The sequence below is a fragment of the Schistocerca nitens genome, chromosome 6 (assembly GCF_023898315.1).
Source record: "Schistocerca nitens isolate TAMUIC-IGC-003100 chromosome 6, iqSchNite1.1, whole genome shotgun sequence".
Lineage (NCBI taxonomy): Eukaryota > Metazoa > Arthropoda > Insecta > Orthoptera > Acrididae > Schistocerca > Schistocerca nitens.
The window spans coordinates 227,554,377-227,577,692 of record NC_064619.1 but is presented as its reverse complement, the minus strand read 5'-3'; the positions used below and the strand labels follow the sequence as shown (position 1 = coordinate 227,577,692).

The 23,316-nt window shown below is 39.6% G+C and overlaps 1 protein-coding gene across 1 annotated transcript in view; it reads right to left on the bottom strand.

Annotated features, from left to right (window-relative positions):
- LOC126262228 (ubiquitin carboxyl-terminal hydrolase 14) overlaps positions 1 to 23,316 on the bottom strand; it is a 122,477-nt gene that overhangs the window by 9,931 nt on the left and 89,230 nt on the right. The window contains exons 7-9 of the mRNA XM_049958681.1: positions 20,764 to 20,829; positions 2,417 to 2,599; positions 93 to 198 (exon numbers count right to left, since the gene is read on the bottom strand). Coding sequence (XP_049814638.1) covers positions 93 to 198; positions 2,417 to 2,599; positions 20,764 to 20,829 — 355 coding nt within the window. The remainder of the gene's footprint in view (positions 1 to 92; positions 199 to 2,416; positions 2,600 to 20,763; positions 20,830 to 23,316) is intronic.

The window sequence follows — 23,316 nt, the reverse complement described above, 5'->3', positions numbered from 1 at the left end:
AGAGAGAGATGGACAGTGGGGAAGAGGTAGGGGTCTGAAATCAGTCTAAGGCTACATACCCAATATGGAACTTAAACCAAAATTACACAAACCATTTTCAAACCAAAAAGGCACAGCCTTCATTTTCGCTTTCTCCCCATCGTCTCCTTTATCCGTCTTGTCAGCCTGTGATTCTTCCACTCGCTTATCTTCATATTCCTGTGATAGATAAATCAATATTATAAGTACATCAAACTGGAGTCATTTTACTCCACAGTATTAACACAAAGCACAGAAATACTTTTGTAATTTCTTTAGTAACACACAAACTGTACGAACCTCTTACAAATAAGGTTAACAGCAGACAATTTTAATAGGAATCTTGGACTGATTACACAATGAGGTTACATTTAGTGATTCACTGTGTGTGTGTATGTGTGTGTGTGTGTGTGTGTGTGTGTGTGTGTGTGTGTGTGTGTGTGTGTGGGAGGGGGGGGGGGCTGTGCATGCACACATGCATCCTTGCATGTAATAACACTAATGTATTGACTCGGCTGGAAACCAAATGTGGTGGATGGAGTTCTGTTAACATAAGAAGACATTTGCATGGAGTATGATTTATACACTGTCCAGTCACATTAATGTAACCATCCGTCCAAAGCCTGAATAACCACCTTTTGCAGTGTGGACCACTGTGAGCCATGCTGGAAGAGAATTAGTGATGTTCTGGAAGGCACTGAGAAAGATGTGGAGCCACACGCACTCATTGGTGTGGCCCCATACATTTTCGATTGGTTTTAAATCTGGAGAGTTTGGTGGCCACAGGAGTGCGGTAAACTCATTCTGGTGCTCTTCAAACCACATATATACACTGCGAGCTGTGTGGAACATTGTGTTGTTCTGCTGGCAGATGCCACTGTGCAGAGGAAAAACAAACTCTGTGTATGGGTGGATGTTGTCTCTAAGGATAGATGCAGACCTGTATCGATTCATTGCACCTTCCCGAATGACAAGATCACCCAGGAAATGCCATGAAAACATTCTCCGGACCATAACATTCCCGCCTCCAGCCTGGACCTTTCTGACAACTGTTGCAGAGTGTTTGCTTTCAGATGTTTCATGCTGTACATGCCAACGACCCTCTTTCGGATGGAGCATAAACCTGCTGGAGGAGGTCCATACACAGCAATGATTGCTGAACGTGATTGAAGAACGACTGTTGGTAGCCCTCTGGTTCATCTGGGCAGTCAGTTGCTCAACAACTGCACATCTATGGCCCGTTGTGCACCACAGTTGCCATGACACCAGTTTTGGATAGTGCCATTTTGCCATGCACAGTGCCCTTTACCACTTTGAGGATCAGCCACTTAGAAGGACTTTGACGCTGGAATAGCAGCCATCTATCCATTATTTTAAGTGTTACTGGCCCATATATCACTGAAATAGCTTTGAGAGTAATACATATGAAAAAAGACTACGCTTCATATAAATATCCTCCGCCAAAAAAGTGTGATGTGAATTACTGAGAAATTTCTTCCTCTTGAGTTTCCAAAATTTCTTGTTCACTCAACAAACATGACATTTGTATCAGAATTACAGCAAACTGCAAAACATAACGAGTAAATGAACGAATTATGTCAATGCTATTAAACTGGCACAGCCATTCGCAACAGCAGCTGTTATGTTTGTTAATGTCTGTTTTGAAGTAATTCTACAAATTGACAACAGAAAGCAGCCAAGCTCAAGTGGCAGGTAGCAAGACGTCCGTACACTGTTCTCATATGAAATGAGTCCAGTTTTCAAGCAACAGGTGGTTTGTGCATCAAGAAAAATGGGGCCCGAGCTATACTTAGGAGCAGTCTTTTGAACACGGCAGTGTGGCCCGAGTTATGCTTGGGCTTGGTAGCTGAAGTGTTAAGCACAGCGGCATGTGAAAAGTTTACAAACTTAGCCATTTCGGAAAATGCTTCCACCCTTGGCTGGAAATCCAATGACAATCCCCTTTTGGACATCAACACACTTTATACTGCTAGTGCTGCCACCTGGTGTATGAAGGGTTAGTGCACGGTTATATCAAACATAGGTTATGGTCATGTTAATGTATATTGAACACTACTGCAAACAATTTTAGAAAGGACATAGGAAGAAAAGAATGGCTGAAGATGGCCTTCACAAGCAGTATAAATGAGAAAGTATAAAAGCTGGAACAATTAAAATGATATGAAGGAACTAGTCAAGGACAGAGAGACTGATGTTGCCCATAAGCTCCTGTAATTTCTGGTTCATACACCAACTCCACAATATCAATGATCTGCCATTTGTCACAATTCTTTAAGTCATCTTTTCCTCACAACAACAAGTTTCAAAGACAGAAGCTTTGTATCTATAAAGCTCACATGTACTATAATAAATACTGTGCAATGTGTAGTACACTCACCTTAAATTTGGAGCGCATGGGTGTCAATTTTTGTTGAAGTTCAGGTGTGCACAGCTCAAATGCATCGAAATCCAAAGGAAACTTAACGTCTTTCAAAATTTTGGCATTTATTGCTTCTCTCTCTTTATAATAAAACCTCACAAACTGCACGGTTAGGTATGCTGGAAGCCTGCTGATTTTAGACTGCAACAACAAACAAGAAATTTATGGAGATAAACTGAATTACATTTAGACTGTGAGGCTCTGAATACAAAATATTTTATCAGTATTTCTGCCAGAAGTCAGTTGAATTCCTATTAATATAACTAAAAAATAATAGTATTGACTATATTGTTCACTTTTAGTAGTACCATTTAATTTTTAGGACTCCACATATCACAAAAATCTGCAATTCTGAAATAATAACTATATTGAATGAAATGAGATGTACTGCAAAATCTTGTTTGAATTTGAAACTGATTTTCTTGTGATTTCAAAGTAACCAGTGGACACATTGGACAAATGATCGAAAGTTATGACCTGAGTAATGACAGCATTACCCCAGGTAGGAACCAATCCATCCGTCGACAGACGGAAACCGCACACAATGATTCTGGTGGAGCCGGGTAATCACAAATACAGAGAAAATCAGAATTCTCAGGCAATCTTCCACCTAGAATTCACACTTACATTGGCACCATGAACGTCAACAAATTAATTCCACCTGGGAAATTACACACCCTACAGTCAGTGTTAGATACGATGAATCCTGGTACTAGCTCTCCAAGGAACACGATTCACTGATGAACACGCAATGCACTACAGTAACTATTGGATGTTCAAGTGTAAAACATGAAAATGAGTAGCTGATGGCACTCTGCTTCTGGGCATGATCTTTGTGAAATGCATAAATATAGACAACTCAGTCACAGAAGTCTCTCCCATAAACACCTGCCAAATGACCATGTACATACAAAGTGCCAACAAGGAGCACACACTGATCAATTTCCATGCACCTGATGACACATAAAACAGAAAAGATCTATGAAATACTGAAAAATTCTGGGCCAAACTCAAAACAGTCATGGCAAAAATCCCTAAAGTCGATGAAAAGATTTGGCTTGGTGACTTCGATGTGCAAATCAGCAAAGAAAGAAAATACCTAAAAGCCATAGGCCAATATCCAGCTCACAGATTCAGAACACAAACAGCACAAGACCCATTGAACTGTGCCAACAAGACAACTTAAAATCACGTTAACATCACTAAGGAAAGTTCCATGAAAACAAAGGTTTGGAGACAGAAAGGAGGCTATTCATGGATTATATAGTTTGTTGATGATTGGCACTTGTTTGCACATCAGCACTTGGGTTCTGGTGAACTTGGTTCCTTCCTAGCGGGCTTGGAAGTACACTGACAGTTCGCATATAGCTGTTTGTTTAGGCTACCGCCTTCTCCTGGTGATGCTTCTACTCCGTGATTGCTCATGACCCATTGGATTGAAGTAGCAGGCAGTCAGGACACCAGAAGTCATACTCATTGGCGCAAAATATGTGGCATAGATATATGATTTTCTTTGATATTATTAGTGTCACAACTTTGGCTATGATATATAGATGACATACACTTTTCTGGCCTCATGGGGGAGTGGAGTTGAGAAACTTCTTTCAACATTTAAACAACCTGCATAAGAATATACAGTTCATGCACGAAACCAGAAATAATGCAATACCATTTTTGGATGTGGAGCTAACACATCAACCTGTACCTGCCCACTGAGAGCAACCACTATCCAGCTCAGAAGTATTCTGTCCAGCACATCCTTACTGTCCATGCCCAACAGATAAGTGACACTAATAATATAATAAAAGAAAGTCAAAGGGTATGACAACATTATAACAAAGGCAGCCGAAACCAAACAGATTAAAACAAAAAGAAAAGGGCGAGGAAGAGGAGCTTCTGCCAGTGCACTTACGCTACCTGAAGGGTATCAATGAATGGCTAAGCAATGTCCTCTGCCGCCAAGGTTTCACACCAATTTTCCGCAGTAGCCACAGGATTCATGACATAATATGATCCACCAAGGATGCAAGAGTATATGAGCTACATAGGGGTGACAAATGTGCCAGTCTGCACATGAACGGCAGAATGCGTGTGCTATCAGCAATCAGAACACCACAATAAATTGGTAATAGCAGAACGCCACCTTGATAGTGGACAATCTATCACATTCCAGGAAACCGATGTACTGGCAAAAGAGCCGTGTACGTGCCACTACAGAATATGGGAGGTGACTGAAATTATTAAGCAGCCTGACAACATCAATAGAGAGGATGGTTACAAACTGCGTCCTAGCTACCAGCTAGATCAGTCCAATGGTCAGTGGGCGGTCGTGAGGCAGAAGCCTCAGCGGGAATGGTCATGATTGCCTAGATAAATAGCTTCATAGAAACTGTCAGTGTATTTTCATGCACAGCAGGAAAAAAAACATGTGCACCAGAAGCCAGGCACTGATTTACAGACAAGTGCCAATCATCAACTAGCAAGATATTCCTCAAATAGGCTCTCCCTCTCGGCATGACTAGACTCTTATATCCTCTAGCCAATAAAGTTCCTGATGACGCTGATAGTTAGCACTAAATAAGGACACCTTTCTTCCAGTAAAATCAGTCTTGCCCTGAGGAAGGTCTTTTTAATACCACTGAAATGTTGGTTTTATAGATTCTATATTTTAAAGTATTTCATATAGTAGCAGCAGTAGAAAACACTGATGAAGGTTAAAGGAAAGTAAAATCTTTCAGAGCTAGTGATTCCTTATTCTGGCAGAAGAGGAATGAAGAGGGATGATGGAAAAAGACTGGCGAGCTTTAGGAAATGGGAAGAGTTCAGGAAAGTCACCCAGAACCCCCCAATCAGTGGAGGCTTACTGGACGGGATGCGAAGGGAAGACTGATTGCTGAGGACTGCCTCAGATGAGATTTGAAAATGTGTTTAAAAGTGGAAGATACGGCAATATGTAAGACAGAGCTTGTTGACAAAACATTGTGCAAGAGTTAATAACAGCAGAAAGCAAAGTGCATTATATGTGGTAGAGAGAGCGGTGGGGAAAATACAAGGTATAAGCCCAAAGAAAGTGGAGAAATAACGTAAATTGAGGCCATGTGGGTGGCAAGAACCAAGGACATGTTGCAATGCCAGTTCCCACATACAGAGTTCTGAGAAGCTAGTCTGTGGGGGAAGAATGGCATGTGTGGTGAAACAGACACACAGGACATGACTATCATGCTGTAGAGTAATGCTCTGCAACAGAATACTGTGTGCTGCCAATATACACCCTTTGTCTATGTGTACTCATTGTAACTAATAACATACTGGCAGTCATGTGAATGTAGAAGGCTGAACTGTGTTTACATAACAGCTGGTACACGATGTGTAGTTTCACATATGGCTCTCCCTTTAACAGCATATGTTTTGCCATTATGTATTTATGTATGTATGTATGTAGACCCATTTCTCAGGCTTTTTTATTGTCTTATCTTGATCAAACTGCTGTATGTTTTTGATCTTATGTGCTAGTTCGCTTGTTTATCTGTCTATACCACCTATATTAATCAACATCTTGCTCCCATATCTTTTTTAATACTGATTCTGCGCACTTAGAGTGGTTAATTGTTATTTAAGAATTTGCATTTAATTCTGTGTTTACAGTTCAATACACTTGAGGGCCTCTCCTGATCATTTTTTGACAATTTATTTGCAAATTTGACAGCAGTTTTCTTTCCCACCCCCACTTACCTTGCTTATACATGGTTCATTTGTTATTCACCAAACTGCACTGATCGACTGTTACTACCATCTCCTGCATTGTTTTATTTCCCAAATGCTGTAGGTTCTGTTCAGTACACTGACTTCCTCTATCTCTCGGTCCTGTTATTAAATTTTTGTCTATTTTCACATCTTTTCCAGGACTTTTCACAGTTGCAATTTATTATTATAATTCTTTCGTATCACAATTTTTTGTATTGTACAACCCACTTTTCTAGTGAGAAATCCTCACTCACTCCTCGTCAGTTCTCACTATTTTCATGTGAATTTTTCTACATTTTTCCTATCTTTTTACTCACTTGTCTTTCTTTCTGCTCCATTTTCCCCCTTTGCTTCTTTTCAGCTACTCCCACCATCTCGAATATTCCAAATGCTCCTCTCTTGCCATGGAGAAACCCGTCACTTATTATATTCGGTCCTTTTGCAAACATGCTTTCGCACAACCAAAACTAAGGTCCCACATTTTGTTTCTTGAAACCATCTTGTCTGCAGGAGTTACCACCAATAGCCTAACATTGGACATTTTTGGATGTAACCCTAGTGTGCACCAATCCCTTTTACAGTTGAAAATACAGCTGTCTCTGCACTTACACTTCTAATAAGCTATCTGCCTCATCTACCAATTTCAACTCCAGCAGACTTCTCTCCTCCTGCTAAAACCTGCAGTTACATGACTGTCATGTGTCCTCTGGTGGTATCATCTCTCAAGCCAACTTCAAACTGTAACACAGACCAGACTTCACCAATAAAAAGCTATTTTACTTTCTCCAAAACTACCTCAATAGTTATGTTTCCCTTCCTACCTCCTCCAGTAACAGCAATATCAACAACTAGCACTCCTCTCCTATAAATGAGCTTGACCAACCTTAACATCCCCCCAGCCTTCACCATTGCCTCCTAGAGCAATTGTAATTAATGATCACAAGAACCAGACACAACAGTACTGTGTTCTCGGCCTTTCATCTAAGGCTCTCCCCCTTCTGAATTATCTGTATATTCACTTTCAGCCCTAAGCCTGCATTTAATCATGCTGCTTTGGTGAAAGACCTACTTCCGTTCACACGTAATGTCAACTGGAAAAATCACTTTGCAATCCAATCCCAGAACCTACCCAACAGCAAACCTAACACTGAACCCTCCCTTGAACAGTTTCAACCATTATCCCCTCTTGATACATCATCACTATTCCACAAATCACACCTTGTAACCCTTCCAAGAATTTCTAATATTCAGCATTGCTTCACAACCCTTCTTAAGTCTCTACAACACGACCCTAACCTGTCCTCTTAAACTCCACGCAATTCATTCCTTAAAAACTGATGACTCCACCATTATCCTCCCAGTGGACAAAGGATCTACCACTGTGGTACTTGAAAGACAAAGACAAATATGTAAGCAACGGCCAAAGCCAGCTATCTGACAGCTCTCGTACAGCACCTGCTATCAAGACCCGTGATACAAACTGACGTACAGTCCTTCCTTACAACCTCAGGCCACTCATAAGGACTAACACCTCAATCCATAGAAATTCTTTCCTTATCCAAATTAGGCACTCCCTCCTTTTACCCTCTTCCTAAGATCCACGAACTCAATCACCCTGGCTGTCTCATCATTGCTGGCTTCAAAGCACCCACTGAACATATATCTGCCTTAGTTGATCAACACCTGCAACCTATAGTACAAAGAATCCCCTTCTATATTTAAGACACCGAACACTTCCTAGATCCTCTGAAATCTTTGCCTGTACCACTCCCATCACACACCTCGTGTCACCACGGATGCCACCACCTCCCATGGTAACAACAATCCCCATATGCATGGTCGGTCTGCTGATTAACATTACCTCAACCAGCATCCACCTGGTTCCAAACCTATGACATCTTTCCTGCTCACATTGATCAACATTATACTTACCAACAACTACTTTATCTTTGAGAGAAAGACATACAAACATATCAGGGGCACATCCATGGGAACCCAGATATGGGTCACTTGAAGTGGGGCTTTCTGGAATCCATAAGACTTCAGCCCCTGGTTTGGTTTACATATATTGATGAAATCTTTGCCATAAGGACTCATGGTGAGGCTGACCTGCTAAAATTTTTCGAATATCTTAATACATTCTCCCAATTAAATTTCACTTGGTTTTATTCAGAATATCATGCCATGTTCCTTGATGATGACATCCTCACTGAGTGTCAGCTACAGACTTTTTTTCACATTAAACCTACTACCAAACAACAGTGTTTACATTACAGTTGCCATCCTTTCCAAGTCAAACGATCCCTCATGTACAGCCTCGGCATTTGAGACAAACTTATTTGTTCAGATGCAGCGTCATTCAGCAGTACACTACCATCCTCACCTCATGCTTCCCTGGTTCTAATTACCCCACCAGCCTAGTTGAAAATCAGATTTCCCAGACCATCACATCCAATCCTGATACTGCTTATCGTCTTATCCTACCAAAAAACAATTTATGAATACACAACTTGACACTCAGTATTATGCTGGTCTTCAATGTACTAATCAATTACTTTGACAAAGCTATGACTTTCCTAAAATCATGTCATGAAATGAGGTCATTCTGCTGATATTCTTCCCACCGCACCTAGAACAGCTTCAACACCCCCGCCCTCCCTCCTCCTCTAACTCCACAATATCCTGGTCAGACCCTGTGCTCCTACTGCACTCGTTTCTCTATCCCATGACTTGTCCTACGCACCCTTGTGACAACCCCTGTACCAGCCCTGTGACGGGCAGAACACACACTATCAGAGCGAGAGCCACCTATGAAATGGCATATGCCTTATACCAGCTGTTATATAAACATTGTTTGGCCCTCTACATTGATTTAAGTACCAACAAGTAGTAGGGCATAGAAAAAGGAGTTTATATTAGCAACACACAATACCCTGTTGTAGAGTATGCTCTAAAACATGACAGTCATGACTTCTGTGCCTGGTTCGCCACATGTACCATCTGGATTTTTCTGCCAGACACTGGTTTCTCAGAACTTTGCACGTGGGAACTGGCGTAGCTACATGTCCTCAGTTCTCACCACTCAGCTGGCCTTAATTTACATTATTTTCTCTAATATCCTTGGTCTCAACACTACTTCTCAGTAACTATTCATTTCTTCAGTCTCTTTTAGTTTTCTATAATTTGTGTTTTCTGACCTGTCTATTCCCCCCCTCCAATTTCCTAGACCTCACCCACCCTTTTTCTTTCTCCGTCTTCCTTCACCTTCAACATTCTGCCAGGAGGAGGAGTCATGGACTTGGAAAGCTTGCACGTTTCTTTAACTTTTTATGTCTTTTCTTCCCCTGCTGCTGCTTTGTGAGTATATTTTTTATGCATCCAATTATATTTTAAAAAATTGATTTTTTTCAAGTATTTTAAATTTTATACAATGCCAAGTTTCAACACCCATAAAAATTTTAATCATTTTGACACTGGTCACAGAAGTCTATACATTATCTTGAAGAATTCCACCCAAAAATGGTACAAAAGGTCAAAGAATTAATCCCACTCAAGCAGAACTCCAGACATTCCTGGTGGGATTCAAAATGTCCGAAAGTACTGGAAGAAGGCAATGACGCTCTTTTCTAGTAGAACAGAATGAAAAGCTAGAAAATAAACAACACTTCTATGAAATTTTAGCAAGTGACGAAAACCATTAGCAAACCAAGAGGGAACACATGAAGGAGAACTGGACTTTGTCAAAGAAAATTTTTCCAAGTATAACATGCAAGATTTTTATAAGATTTTGCAGGAATAATACTAGGTTATACCCCTCAAAACCTATGTTTTATAAAGTTAGATGGAAGACTTGCCTTTAACAATCTTGAAAACTCTCAGGAACAGGCATTCAGAACTCAACTGCCCCAAACCAACCACATGACCTATGAAAATCTCCACTTACACCTACACCAAATCCCTACCACCCTCACAAGGAAGGTTCACAGGCATATCCTCCAACTCAAAAATAACAAAGCTTCAAGTCCGTCAAAGAACTCATACAAATCATGAGAGATTTGGCAAACAGAAAAGCTTCCCAAAGACTGGAAATGTGCCTCAATTCATACACCACACAAAAAAGGCAACAAAACGGATTTAAATAACTTCTCCAAGTGACATACAAAATTCTGTCAGCACGAGTTCAGCAGCAGCCTGATCACAAAACTGGCGAACATCAAGCCGGATTCCACACTGGTCAAAATAGTAGAGGGCAAACTTTTATTTACAAACAAGTTAAAAATACAAAGTCTTCAGAAACAGCCAATCATATGCTCATTATGGACTTCAACAAGACGTATGCTCCTGCTGCTTGGCAATACCTTTTAGTTATCCTCGAACACCAGCTCAGCATGAAAGTCTCATCTCACACACACACACACACACACACACACACACACACACACACACACACACTACAGGTCATGGGCGAGATGTCAGAACTGGTGTTTGGCAGGGTGACACCCTTTCTCCTATCCTCTTCAATTTGGTTTTGGATAAAGTCATCAAAGAGTGGAAAAAATAACTTAAAAACCGAAAGTGCTGGAAAACATATAACACTTGAAAGAGCTAAAAATGACATCCAAATTTATTGCCTATCTTTATCAGATGACATGGCAATACTAGCTGATGACAAGATGACAGCAATTAAACAGACAGACATTTTCATGGAATGCGCTGAAAGAGTTGGCCTCTAAATATCCTTCCTAAAAACCAAGTGTATCTGCTCCAAACATCCTACTCAAAAACTGATCACAAAATGTACAAATCTAGGGAGTTCCACACTTCAAGTACTTCAGCAAAATCCTTGAATCGACAGGGGGAGAGAAAATGACACAGAAAATTCAGGTACAATAACTTGAAGAGAGCTTATAATAAAATCTACAACAAAAAATGAAAGCCCACACACACAAAAAAATCAGCCACTATTATGCATTTATCAAGCCACAGAAAAGATGACCTGGAAGATATACTAAAAGAAGAATGCAAAATTTAAGCAAAGATACTCAGCCCCGAAAGACCAGAAGGTGGACCCAAACTACAATCCTGAAAAATTATCAAATCTTGCAGCAGGCATAAGAAAAAGAATATTGAAATTTTATGGACACTGTGTTATGTAGTACAACGCAAAACCATACCCTAGGTCCAGCTGGTCACAAAGCATTTAAAAAAGCATCATATAAACCCATCAGACACTTTCAATAGAAACTTATACAGACAAAAAAAAAATTACCAAATGGAAGGTACTGCTAGCAAATCTATTTGCTGCCAGACTAGGGACAAAATAGACAGAAGAAAGAGAAAGAATGCATGAAATAAAAAATGAAAGCTGCTTGGAAACTCTGAAAATTTAAACACAATAGTGTTGCATGATGTGATAGGGTCCAATCACACTTAATATGTATGTTGCTAAATTCAGGAACAACGAATGTCAATTTTTCATGAATTTGAGAAACATTTTTCAAAAGAGTGAACAATCTCTGTTGCAATTATATAACTATTGTATAAATTCCAATTACACATTTCAAGCAGTTAGCACACCTTCAGACTGGAACAATAAGAAAATAATTACAGCCCAAATATGTGAACCTAGTGAGCAACAGGTTTAATAACACTGACAGGTGAGTGAATTTGAAAGGCTTTAAAATTTATGTGGTTCAATGCTGAAAACATTAAGTATTGGGCTCGGTTGTCATGCAAAATGGTGGCAGAAAATATCCTTGTCATAAACTGCAATTTAACGTAGGGGGCCATAAAAAAAAGCTAAAAGGATAAATAGCAAAAGCATTGAGTATACTGCATTAGGTGAGGGGGGAAATAAAATATAGAAGTAATGAAAAGAAGGTGTCTTGCAATTAAAACTCATCATAGCAGAAGGGAGAGCCAGTACAGTGGTAGGTACATATTTTGTATTTACAGCCGTCAAACTAAATAAGGTGGAACTGCAGTGCGCTTGCCGACAGCAAACACAAAAGTGGTGCAGCGAGTACACAGACAGGAAAAACTGCGAAAGTTGAAAATCAGCCCGGTGGCAGCACTGGAGCAGCAGGAATTTAAATCATGAGCAGGGGAATGAGAGAGGGGAGAATGGAAAAGTAGAGGAGTGTAGTGGTTTGATTAAGCACACCCAACATTTACATCAAGCACTCTTATCACCAGCGACAGTAAATGCTTACAGAAAGACACACTGATGGAATTCTGTCCATCATATGTTTTGAGTGTCTTTCATTTTTGCACAGGCCAATGAAATATATCATTTTCAAAAGAATTAATAATGCTATGGCAAAGAAATTTACTGCTTCAGTGTACTCATTTCTTAGTCATAGTTATTTTGATCATTATTTAAGCACTCACTTCTGTTTTATTCTTGCATAATGTCTATAAAGTATGTTATTAAGCACCATGTAAAACTGAGGAGGTGTACGTGTTTTAAGGAAGGATGTCTCTCAGGAATGATACTGTTATATAGATAATGCTTGAGAGGACCTACAGTTAGTTTTTACACAAGGTCCTCTAAATGGGTCACAAAATGAAAGATAAATATTTAAGCTGATATATTTAATCAATCATATCATTATACATTTATTTTTTCTGCTTTGTACACATATTAATATGAAAGAGTAGGAAAAAGTGAAAGGGTGGAGGGGAAACAAAAGGAAATGGTGTGACATGAGGTTCATGTAAGATGATGTAACTAAGGGCAGCTTGCCATGCTGTTGGAGTGAAATTTTGACCTGAGAAGAATCTACATCTACTTGGATACTCTGCAAATCACTCTTAAGTACCTGGTAGAGGGTTCATCGAACCACTTCCACAATAATTATCTACATTCCAATCTCGAACCGCACGCGGAAAAAAATGAACACCTATATCTTTAAGCTCCGTTTTCCCTTATTTCATGAAGATGATCATTTCTCCCTATGTAGGTCAGCGTCAACAAAATATTTTCACATTTGGAGGACAAAGTCGGTGATAGAATTTTTGTGAGAAGATTCTGCCGCATTGAAAAACGTTTTTGTTTTCATGATGTCCAGCCCAAATACTGTATCATATCAGTGACTCTCTCCTCAATTTCGCGATAATACAAAATGTGCTGCTCTTCTTTGAACTTTCTTGATGTATTTCCTTAACCCTATCTGATAAGGATTCCAGACCACACATCAGTTTTCCAAAAGAGGATGGACAAGTGTAGTGGCACTCTATTTAGTAGATCTGTTAAATTTTCTAAGTGTTCCGCCAATAAAATGCAGTCTTTGGTATACCTTTCCCACAACATTTTGTGTGTTCTTTCCAAATTAAGTTGTTCGTAATTGTAATTCCTAGGTGTTTAGTTGAATTTACGGCCTTTGGATTTGACTGATTTATCGTGTAACCGAAGTTTAACAGATTTCTTTTAGCACTCATGTGGATGACCTCACCCTTTTCATTATTTAGGGTCAACTTTCAATTTTTGCACCATTCAGATATCTTTTCTAAATCTTTTTGCAATTTGTTTTTATCTTCTGGTGACTGATAAATGACAGCGTCAACTACAAACAACCTAAGACGGCTGCTCAGATTGTCTCCTAAATCATTTATATAGATGGGGAACAGCTGAGGGCCTACAACACTATCTTGTGGAACACCAGAAATCACCGCTGTTTTACTCTATGACTTTCCATCAGCTACTAGAGACTGTGACCTCTCTGCCAGGAAATGACAAATCCAGATTCAAAACTGAGACAATACTCCATAAGCATAGAATTTCACTGCAAGTCAAGTGTGAGCTACAGTGTCAAAAGCTTCCTGGAAAACTAGAAATATGGAATCAATTTGAAATCTCTTGTCAATAGTACTCAATACTTTGTGTGAGTAAAGAGCTGGTTGTGTTTTAAAAGAACGATATTTTCTAAATATTTGTTGACTGTGTATCAATAGACCATTCTCTTCAAGGCAATTTGTCATGTTCAAACACAACATAGGTTCTAAAACTCTTCTTCAAATTGACATTAATGATCTGGTCCTGTAATTTAGTGGATTACTCCTACTACCTTTCTTGAATATTGGTGTGACCTGTGCAACTTCCCAGTCTTTAGGTACGTATCTTTCGTCAAGCAAACAGTTGTATATGATCATGAAGTATGGAGTTATTGCTCCAATATACTCTGAAAGGAACACAACAGGTATACAGCCTGTATTGAAAAATTTGCTTTTCTTAAGTGATTTAAGTAGCTTCACTGCTCTGAGACTATCTATTTCTAAGATACTCATGTTTGCATCTGTTCTCGATTCAAATTCTCAAGCATTTACTTCATCTTCTTTGGTGAAGGAATTTCAAAAGTGTGTCTTTAGTAGCTCTGGTTTGGCAGCACTTCCGTCAATAGTATTTCAATTGCTATCACGCCGAGAAGTCATTGATTGTGCCTTGCTGCTAGCATACTTTACATATGATTTCTTAGGATTTTCTGCCAGGTTTCGAGAATGTTTCATTGCAGAAACTATTAAAAGCATATCGGATTGAAGTCCGCACCAAGTTTCAAGCTTCTGTAAAAGATGGCCAATCTTGCAGATTTTGTATTCGTTTAAATTTGGCATTCTTTTTTGTTGTTTCTGCAACAGTGGTCTGGTCCATTTTGTGTATCATGGGGGATCAGGTCTGTCATTTGTTAAGTTATTTAGTATAAATCTCTCAATTTCTGTTGATAATATTTCTTTGAATTGAAGCCAAGAATGGAAACGAAGGTGTCGTAAATTCTGAAAAAAAGAGGGGGAGAGGTAATTGTTTTTAATTAGGAAATAGATTACGAGGGGGTGCGAGGTGAGGGGTGGGGGTCAGAAATGTTTTATTCTGGAAAGAAGATGGATAACATAGTATTGTAAGAAGTTTGATTTCTTGTAATCAAATGCTCATTAAGACTTTTCTGCAGACTGTCCCACAAACTTGGAAATATATAATTCTTCCAAAAGTGAAAGTTTCTTCCCCTACTGAGTTGGTGGTGGTGGGGGGGGGCATAGTAGAGGATCTGCAACTTGTCCACAGGAAGCTGATTATGCTTGCTTCTCTTCAAAATGGCTGAGCTGTTTTTGATGCACCCTTTCTAGTTAAAAATCAAACAATGGAAAATCTAGGATGGAATGTGACAATGTGAGAAGAAAAGTTGCTACTCTCTATGTAGTGGAGATGCTGAGTCGCAGATAGGCACAACAAAAATATTATCACAAACATAGCTTTTGGCCAGTAAGGCCTTCTTCAAAATTAGATAAAAAACACACACACATACACACACTCACAAATGCAACTCAAACACACGACTGCAGCCTCAGGCAACTGAGGTGAACACTGCAAGCAGCAGTACCAGTGCATCATGGGAGTGGCGACTGAGTGGGGATAAGGAGGAGGCTGGGGTGGGGATGGGGAGTGATAGTAGGGTAGTGGTGGTGGACAGTGACGTGCTGTTGGGGAGAGCACAGGGACGAAGTGGAAAGAGGGTAGGGTAGCTATGTTCAGTCGACAGGTAGACGGAGGGCAAGGAAGAGGTAGGGAGATGGGGGGTGGGGAGATAGTGGAAAAGGAGAGAATTAAAAAGACTGGATGCGATGAAGGAATGAAGGCTGTGTAGTACTGAAATGGGAACAGAGAAGGAGCTGGATGGGAGAGGACAATAGCTAACGAAGGTTGAGACCAGGAGGATTACGGGAACATAGGGTTTATTGCAGGGAAGTTCCCACCTGCGCAATTCAGAAAAGTTGGTGTTGGTGGAAGGATCCATATGGCACAGGCTGTGAAGCAGTCATTGAAATGAAGGATGTCATGTTTGGCGGCATGCTCATCAACAGGGTAGTCCACTTGTTTCTAGGTCACAGTTTGTCAGTGACCATTCACGCAGACAGACAGCTTGTTGGTTGCCATGCCCACATAGTATGCAGCACAATGGTTGCAGCTTAGCTTGCAGATCACGACTGGTTTCACAGGCAGCCCTGCATTTGATGGGATAGGTGATGCTTGTGACCGGAGTGGAGTGGGTGGTGATGGTGGGAGGATGTATGGGACAGGTAGGTCTATTACAGGGGTATGAGCCATGAGGTAAGGAGTTGGGAGCGGGGGTTGTGCAGGGATGGACGAGTATATTGCGTAGATTAGGTGGACGGTGGAATACCACTGTGGGAGGGGTGGGAAGGATAGATAGTGGGCAGGACATTACTCATTTCAGCGCAGGGCAGGGCAGGGCAGGAAATGAGGAATGTCCTGCCCACTGTCCTTCCCACCCCTCCTACAGTGGTATTCCGCCATCCACTGAACCTACACAATATACTCGTCCATCCCTACACAACCCCTGGTCCCAGCACCTTACCCCATGGCTCATACCCCTGTAATAGATCTACCTAGATGCAAGACCTGTCCTATACATCCTCCCACCACCACCCACTCCATCTAACCTCCCAACTGCACATAGCTGCCTTACCCCCTTTCCACGTGTGCACGCCCACAACAGCATGTCACTGTCCACCACCCCTACCCTACTATCCTTCCCTTTCCCTGTCCCAACCTCCTCCTTGCTCACACCCAGTTGCCACTCCTGTCATGCACTAGTGCTGCTGCTTACAGTGGGGCCTCAGCTGCCTGAGGCTGCAGTCGTGTGTGTGAGTTGCCTTTGTGTGTGTGTGTGTGTGTGTGTGTGTTTTTTTTTTTTTTTTTTTTTTTTTGTCGTCTAATTTTGACGAATGCCTTACTGGCCGAAAGCTATATTTGTGACAGTCTTTTTGTTGTGCCTATCTGCGACTCAAATCTCTGCGATATGGTGAGTAGCAACTTTCCTTTTCACAATATTGTTACTTTCTAGTTCTTGAAATTTAGTATTGAGGACTTGTCAAGTTTGACCAATGTACAAAAAGGGGCATTGTAAGCACACATTTTTGTAGACCCAAGAGCAAGAATATGGGTCTCTCGAAGATTGTTCATTGTGATAATTATGATGTTGGAGCTTATCGTGAATTGTGAAAGCTACCTTTATGTGATTACAAATAATAAGGTTGGTGAGCCTGTAAGAGAGGTCTCCTAGAAAAGATAAGGAGACATAGATCGGCTTAGAAGTACTGGCTCTGGGGTTGAGGGAGGATCTGTTTCATACATTTTTTATTGTATATTTGGCCTACCATACCATCAATTGGTTCTAGCAGTATGTCTCAAGTTTGAAATCTCTTTTTCCCACAGTTTCTGAATCTGAGGGGAGGTCACAAACTGTCAACCACAGAGGGAAAAAAGCTTCTTTTGTAACTGAAAGAGTGGCAAGATGTCAAGTGGATGCCAATGTCATTAGTTGTGGACTTTCTATCAATACAAAACTTGATATATCATTGAATAAAGATAATGTTAGGTCAAAATAGTTGACACAGCATTCACTGATGTGATTGTGAGTGGAAACCACTTTTGGATGAAGATAGCCAAATTTACCTGAGAGGAGGTGCATGTCATCCATGGATGCATTCATTATAGCAAAAATATTGTCCACATGTTTGCACTAAAATGGGAGTTTCTTATAAAGAGTGGAAGCACGCGTAAAATAGTGGTTTTCAAGGGTGTTGAAAAACGTGTGCTTAATGACCTGTGAGCTAGTTGCCCATTGCATGGTCGCCTCTGTTTGGACAGGATGTTATTAAAACAAAAATAAATACATGATGTAATGGGGTGGAGGAGACAGATACGCTCATCAACTTCATCTGGATTTAATTTGCTACATCTGGACAGACTGTCAAAATGATATCTATTGTTTCTTGATCGGGAACATTAGTGTATATATTTTTTTGTCAAGGTAAGCCAAACAAGAGAAGGAGAGAAAAAAATTTTCCTGTAGTGACTCAACTAATACTTTCCAGTCTGGGAAACTCGTGTCAACTGATTGCTCCATCAACATTTTGACCTAACATTTAGGACTGATAGAAAGCCCACAACCAGTGAAGCCATCATCCACTTGACATACTGCCCCCCTTTCCGTTACCAAAAATCTTTGATGAGCGTATGTGTCTCCTCCACCTCATTACATCATGTATTTATTTTTCTATGGTCGACCATTTATGTCATCTCCCCTTAGATCCAGAAACTTCTGAACAAGAGCTTGTAAACTTGAGATACACTGCTTGTACCAATGTGTACCATACTAGTCTGACAGAATATGTAATTAAAAAAATCTCTAAAAGCAACATCTCCCTCAACCTCAGTGCTGTTACTTCTGAGTCCATTTTGTCTCCCTCACAGAACTTGTTCAAGGCCATCATGTGAAGGTACCTTTCACAATTAACAATAAGATTTAACACAATTTTCATCACAAGGAATGACCACTGAAAGACCTATGTTCCTGCTCCGGTATCTACAAAATCATGTGCTTACGGTGACCCTCTTCATATACTGGTCAAACTGGATGAGCCCTGAAGATTTCAAGAACACCTTTTAACTAGGAAGGATACCATGAAAAGTAACAACCTTCTCCTATAATCTTGGGAGAAACAAGCATAATCAGCCTCCTTTGGACAAATTAATAAATCCGCAGATATACCCCCAAGGACAAAAAGCTTTCTCTTTTGGAAGAACTAAAAAATTTCCAAATTAATGAGACGGCCTGCAGAACACAGTCATAATGAGCAGTTAATTATGGAAAGACAATTTTTTACGGTAGTATGTAATCCATCTTCTTTTCAAAATTAAATGTTCCTGCCCCACTCCCTCCTCCCACTTCCACTCACCCCTACCCTCCCTCTTAGCCTATTTCCCCATTAAAACCAATCCCCCTTTCCCTCTTCTTACAACACTTATGGCACCTTTCTTGCTATCCTTCCTGGGTCAAAATTTTCCTCTACATGCACAACAAGCTTCCCTTTTCTTACTGCAACATTACCCTCCATCTTACATGAATCTCATGTCACACTATTTCCTCATTTATCTCCCCCCCCCCTTCTGCTAATTATTTCATATTAATACAAAATGTTACCTGCATATCATACCTCCAACCTCCTCTCCCCGATACCTCTTCCCCCCTCCCCCCATTCCCCTACACTTCATTTAAATTCCCACTGCTCCAGCACTACCACCTGACTGGCTCTCAAGTCACGCAGTTCCACCTCATTTAGTCTGGTGGTTGTACATGTATTCCTACCACTGTCCTAGCTCTTCCTTATGCTAAGATGAGTTTCAATTAATTTGGTACACTCAATGCTTTTGCTATTTATCCCTTTAGCTTTTTTTATGGTTCACCTACATTAACTTGCAGTTTATGACAAAGGTATCATTTTACATGACAACTGAGCCCAATACTTAAAACTTTCAGTGTTCAAACAAGTAAGTTTTTAAGTCAGTGATATTAAACCCAGGTTGCATATCTGAGCTGTAATTAGTTCCTTATTGTTCCAGTCTGATGATGCACCAACCACGTAAAAGCATAACTGGGGTTAATACAACAATTACATAATTGCAACAAAGATTGTTCATGCATCTGAATAATTTATCTACTGTCACTGCATCTGCTGGGAAATCAGATAAGAAAGTTTCAAAGTTCTATTTTTAAGAGTAACCACAGTTTTACTTTAATGGGAACTACCGACCTGGCTTCTAGGACACCAATGCTGTATCACAAACATGGAAGTACTTAATGCAACAATAACAAATTTGTACAATGGTAAAAGATCTAACATGTTTTTCACTTCTGGAGCAGTTTATGACTAAATTGGTAAATGTAGCACTAGAATGAGCTTGGTTATATGATAGACTTGCCATTACTTTTTCTTTGACTTCAGCTTCTCACTGATGAACTTCTGCCTGACATAATAAAAACAGTGAATATTGTTTTTATTGAGAGGAAGGTATATTGCAGAGATGTGCAGAAATTCTTTAAGCAAGCAATGTGCAAAATTTTCAGTTTTTTACAAGGAAATTACTTTAACACCTAACTGTACTAAAATGATCAAAATGATGTAAGAGTGTTTCACAAGAATGTAAGACATTTCAACTGACCTGAATTAAAGAAAATAGCCACTATTTATATTGCTACAGTAATTATAATTAGCAGCATCTTAAAAAATTATTTAAAAGTATGAATCAAACAATCAAAATTAATTTAGTGGCATGGAATATAAATGTAACTGCAATATTCAATGACTGCTACCTCGATGGAGCACACTCATTTTTCATTAGGTTGATTTTCAAAACCAGCAACTAACTTCTACAATTGCAGGCTTTGGCAGAAAAATAAATGTTTCATTGTAAATACTTTAGGAGTAATGGACGCAACTCACCAAATAGGAGTGTGCGTGTATTTGTACTGTAGCAGGACAAAGGACTTCTTCCGAAAGCTACCATGTTTTCTTTCTCTTCTGTGTGTGCATATTCGAGGAGTGGCCTCCTTTACACCTAAAGTATTTACATTTTGCAAGAACTTCCCTTATTATATGAATGTTTCATTGTGGTATACTTAAAATGCTAGTGTGGTGCAATAGTAAGCAAGCCCATACTTCTATCAAATTACTGTCATGTACACAAATGTATGATTTTTACTTACTGTCTTAGTATAGACTGCATCTCGTTGCAAAGAGGGAGAAAGTTTGGTAATCTGTTCTTGCATTTTCTGCAGAAATTGATAAATCAAAAGCATTAATACACAGTTTCAAATTTTTAAAAAAATATACAAAACAAATGTTACTGCATATTCAACTTACAGCATTTTTCTTACTGTAAACTATTTTGCACAGATGATCAATCAGACAATGAAGATATGAAGCACTCTCTTTGCACCACCTCTTGTATTACAAATGTTCTAGTGGAAACAGTTGCATACTACAACATGCTCGCTACCAATTTTACAAATGAAATCAATTGTTATGTTACATTAAAATACTTTGAGGTTTTTACATGGTATATGACGAGTCATGCTGGTACTAGTAATGCCAGAAAAGTGCTTGTAACCATTATAATAAACTGAAATCACTAAAAAATCTGTGACCATTGAGCCACCAAAAGGCTGTAAGTTTTAAACGAATCCAGAACTTTAATGACTTACATTGTAAGTATCAAATAATTGTGTAATAATTCTGTCACAAAGATGAGGCAGAACATTTTGACACTCCTCTAGTGAACAGGTTGCAAGGACCAGCAGCTGCGAAAAATTACAGTGAAAATGAGTGACTTTTAGGATGTTCACATGCTACAATAATTATTATCTTCTTCTTTTGATAATGGACGAATGGCAGTAAATCCACTAATAGATGACAAGGCATTAGACACCCACAAGTTATATCAATACGTTTGCCTACTCTGTAGCTCAAAAAGCAAGACAATTTGCTCTGCAAATTACAGTGAAGTGTGATGTGAAAAGCAGGCACTGTTTCTGAGAATACTGTTGATCACATCTTGTTCCAAATGTTGCTTTACAGCATCAGACCATAAGCTTCATTTGCTGAACCAATTTAATCATTTGTCGCTTTTGATAGATAACTTGCTAGTGCTGTTAAATAAATGAAGAAAAGCATTTTTACAGCCCTCAACTTACACATTCATTTTTTTTCTTTTCTTGTCTTTCTTTCCTTTCTTTCTTTATCGAGTTGAGCCTCTATGGGCTGCGTGGTAACAACCAATTTCATTTTAGTGTCTGGATCTGGATCTTGCTCTTGTTTGAGCTTTGACTTCTTGCCAGTATCTTCTGAGCCCATCAAGAAGTGTCTGTTTATGCTCTTCGGACAAAGGTCCTGTACGTCTTTTGAACATTGGTGCCATTTTAAAACCTTGGTAGTTGTTCACCAATCTTCTAAATTTGTTCCTGTCAGGAATTTCTTTCTCTGAGATACCAATCTGCCTAATATATTTTTCACATTCTTTGAATCATCTCAGCCTTGTTTTCTGGGATTGGATGAAACTCCGTATTCTTTTTGTTAGTTGATCACTGTCCATCCTCATGAGATGACCGTAAAATAATAATCGTCTCTTCTTAATGGATGCTGTGATAGGTTCTGTCTTATTGTACATGTCCTCATTTGCTCTCATTCGCCATTGTCCATCAACCCATCTATTACCTAGGATTTCCCTTAATATCCTACGTTCTCGCTTTTCCAGCCACTCAGTTTGACCTTGTCTATGCATGGTCAAAGTTTCAGACGCATATAAGCCCTCAGGTTTTACAGCTGTATTATAATGTTGGAACTTGGCCCCTATAGTCAAAGACTTTTTGTTACAGTTATTCTTTGTCATTTGGTATGCCTGGTCTAACTGCCTCATCCTGACATTAACTGCTTTTTCTTCTAACCCATTCTCCTACATGACTTCACCGAGATACCTGAAATTCTTAACTCGTCTGATTTTTGCAAGATTGGTGATCATCCATTCAGATCCATCACAGATGTTTGTAATATATTTTGTCTTTTGAGTAGAGATCTGGAGTCCAACTTTTTCAGCACTTTCTGATAGCCTATTGATCTTGTTGACTGCTGACTCTATATGTTGTTAGCAAAAATGGCCACGTCATCCGCAAAGGCCAAGCAGTCAATGTAAACCCCTTTGGCCTTAGGACCAAGCCTGAGCTGCTCTTCATTTGTATCTTCTTGTGCTAACAACTTTCTCCACTCTCAAATGACCTTTTCCAACACGCAGTTGAAAAGGAGTGGGGATAGCCCGTCTCCTTGTTTTACTCACGTTTTGATTGTAAAGGGTTTTGAAATCTCACCCATAAATTTTATTTCTGACTCTGTGTTAGTGAGAGTGTTTGATCAGCTTTTTAGATGTATCATCCATCCCAAACTCTGTCTCTCGGTTGATGGTGTCATACACCTTCTAAAAATCAACAGACACGACCACATGATTATTTCCTCCAGTTTTTCTTTCTTTTCTTTCCTTTTTCTTTTTGTACCTAATGATATTCTTCAGGTTAAAGAGCTGTTCTGGGCATGAACAGCCCTTTCGGAAACCAGCTTGATATTCCCCAATCAGTTGGTCAAGATGACCTACTCTGTTCTGTAATGCTTTGGAGAGAATCTTATATGGAACAGATACCAATGAGATGCCCCTATAGTTACTGACATTCTTTTTAGCACCTTTTCTGTGTAGACGATGGATTAAAGCTGAC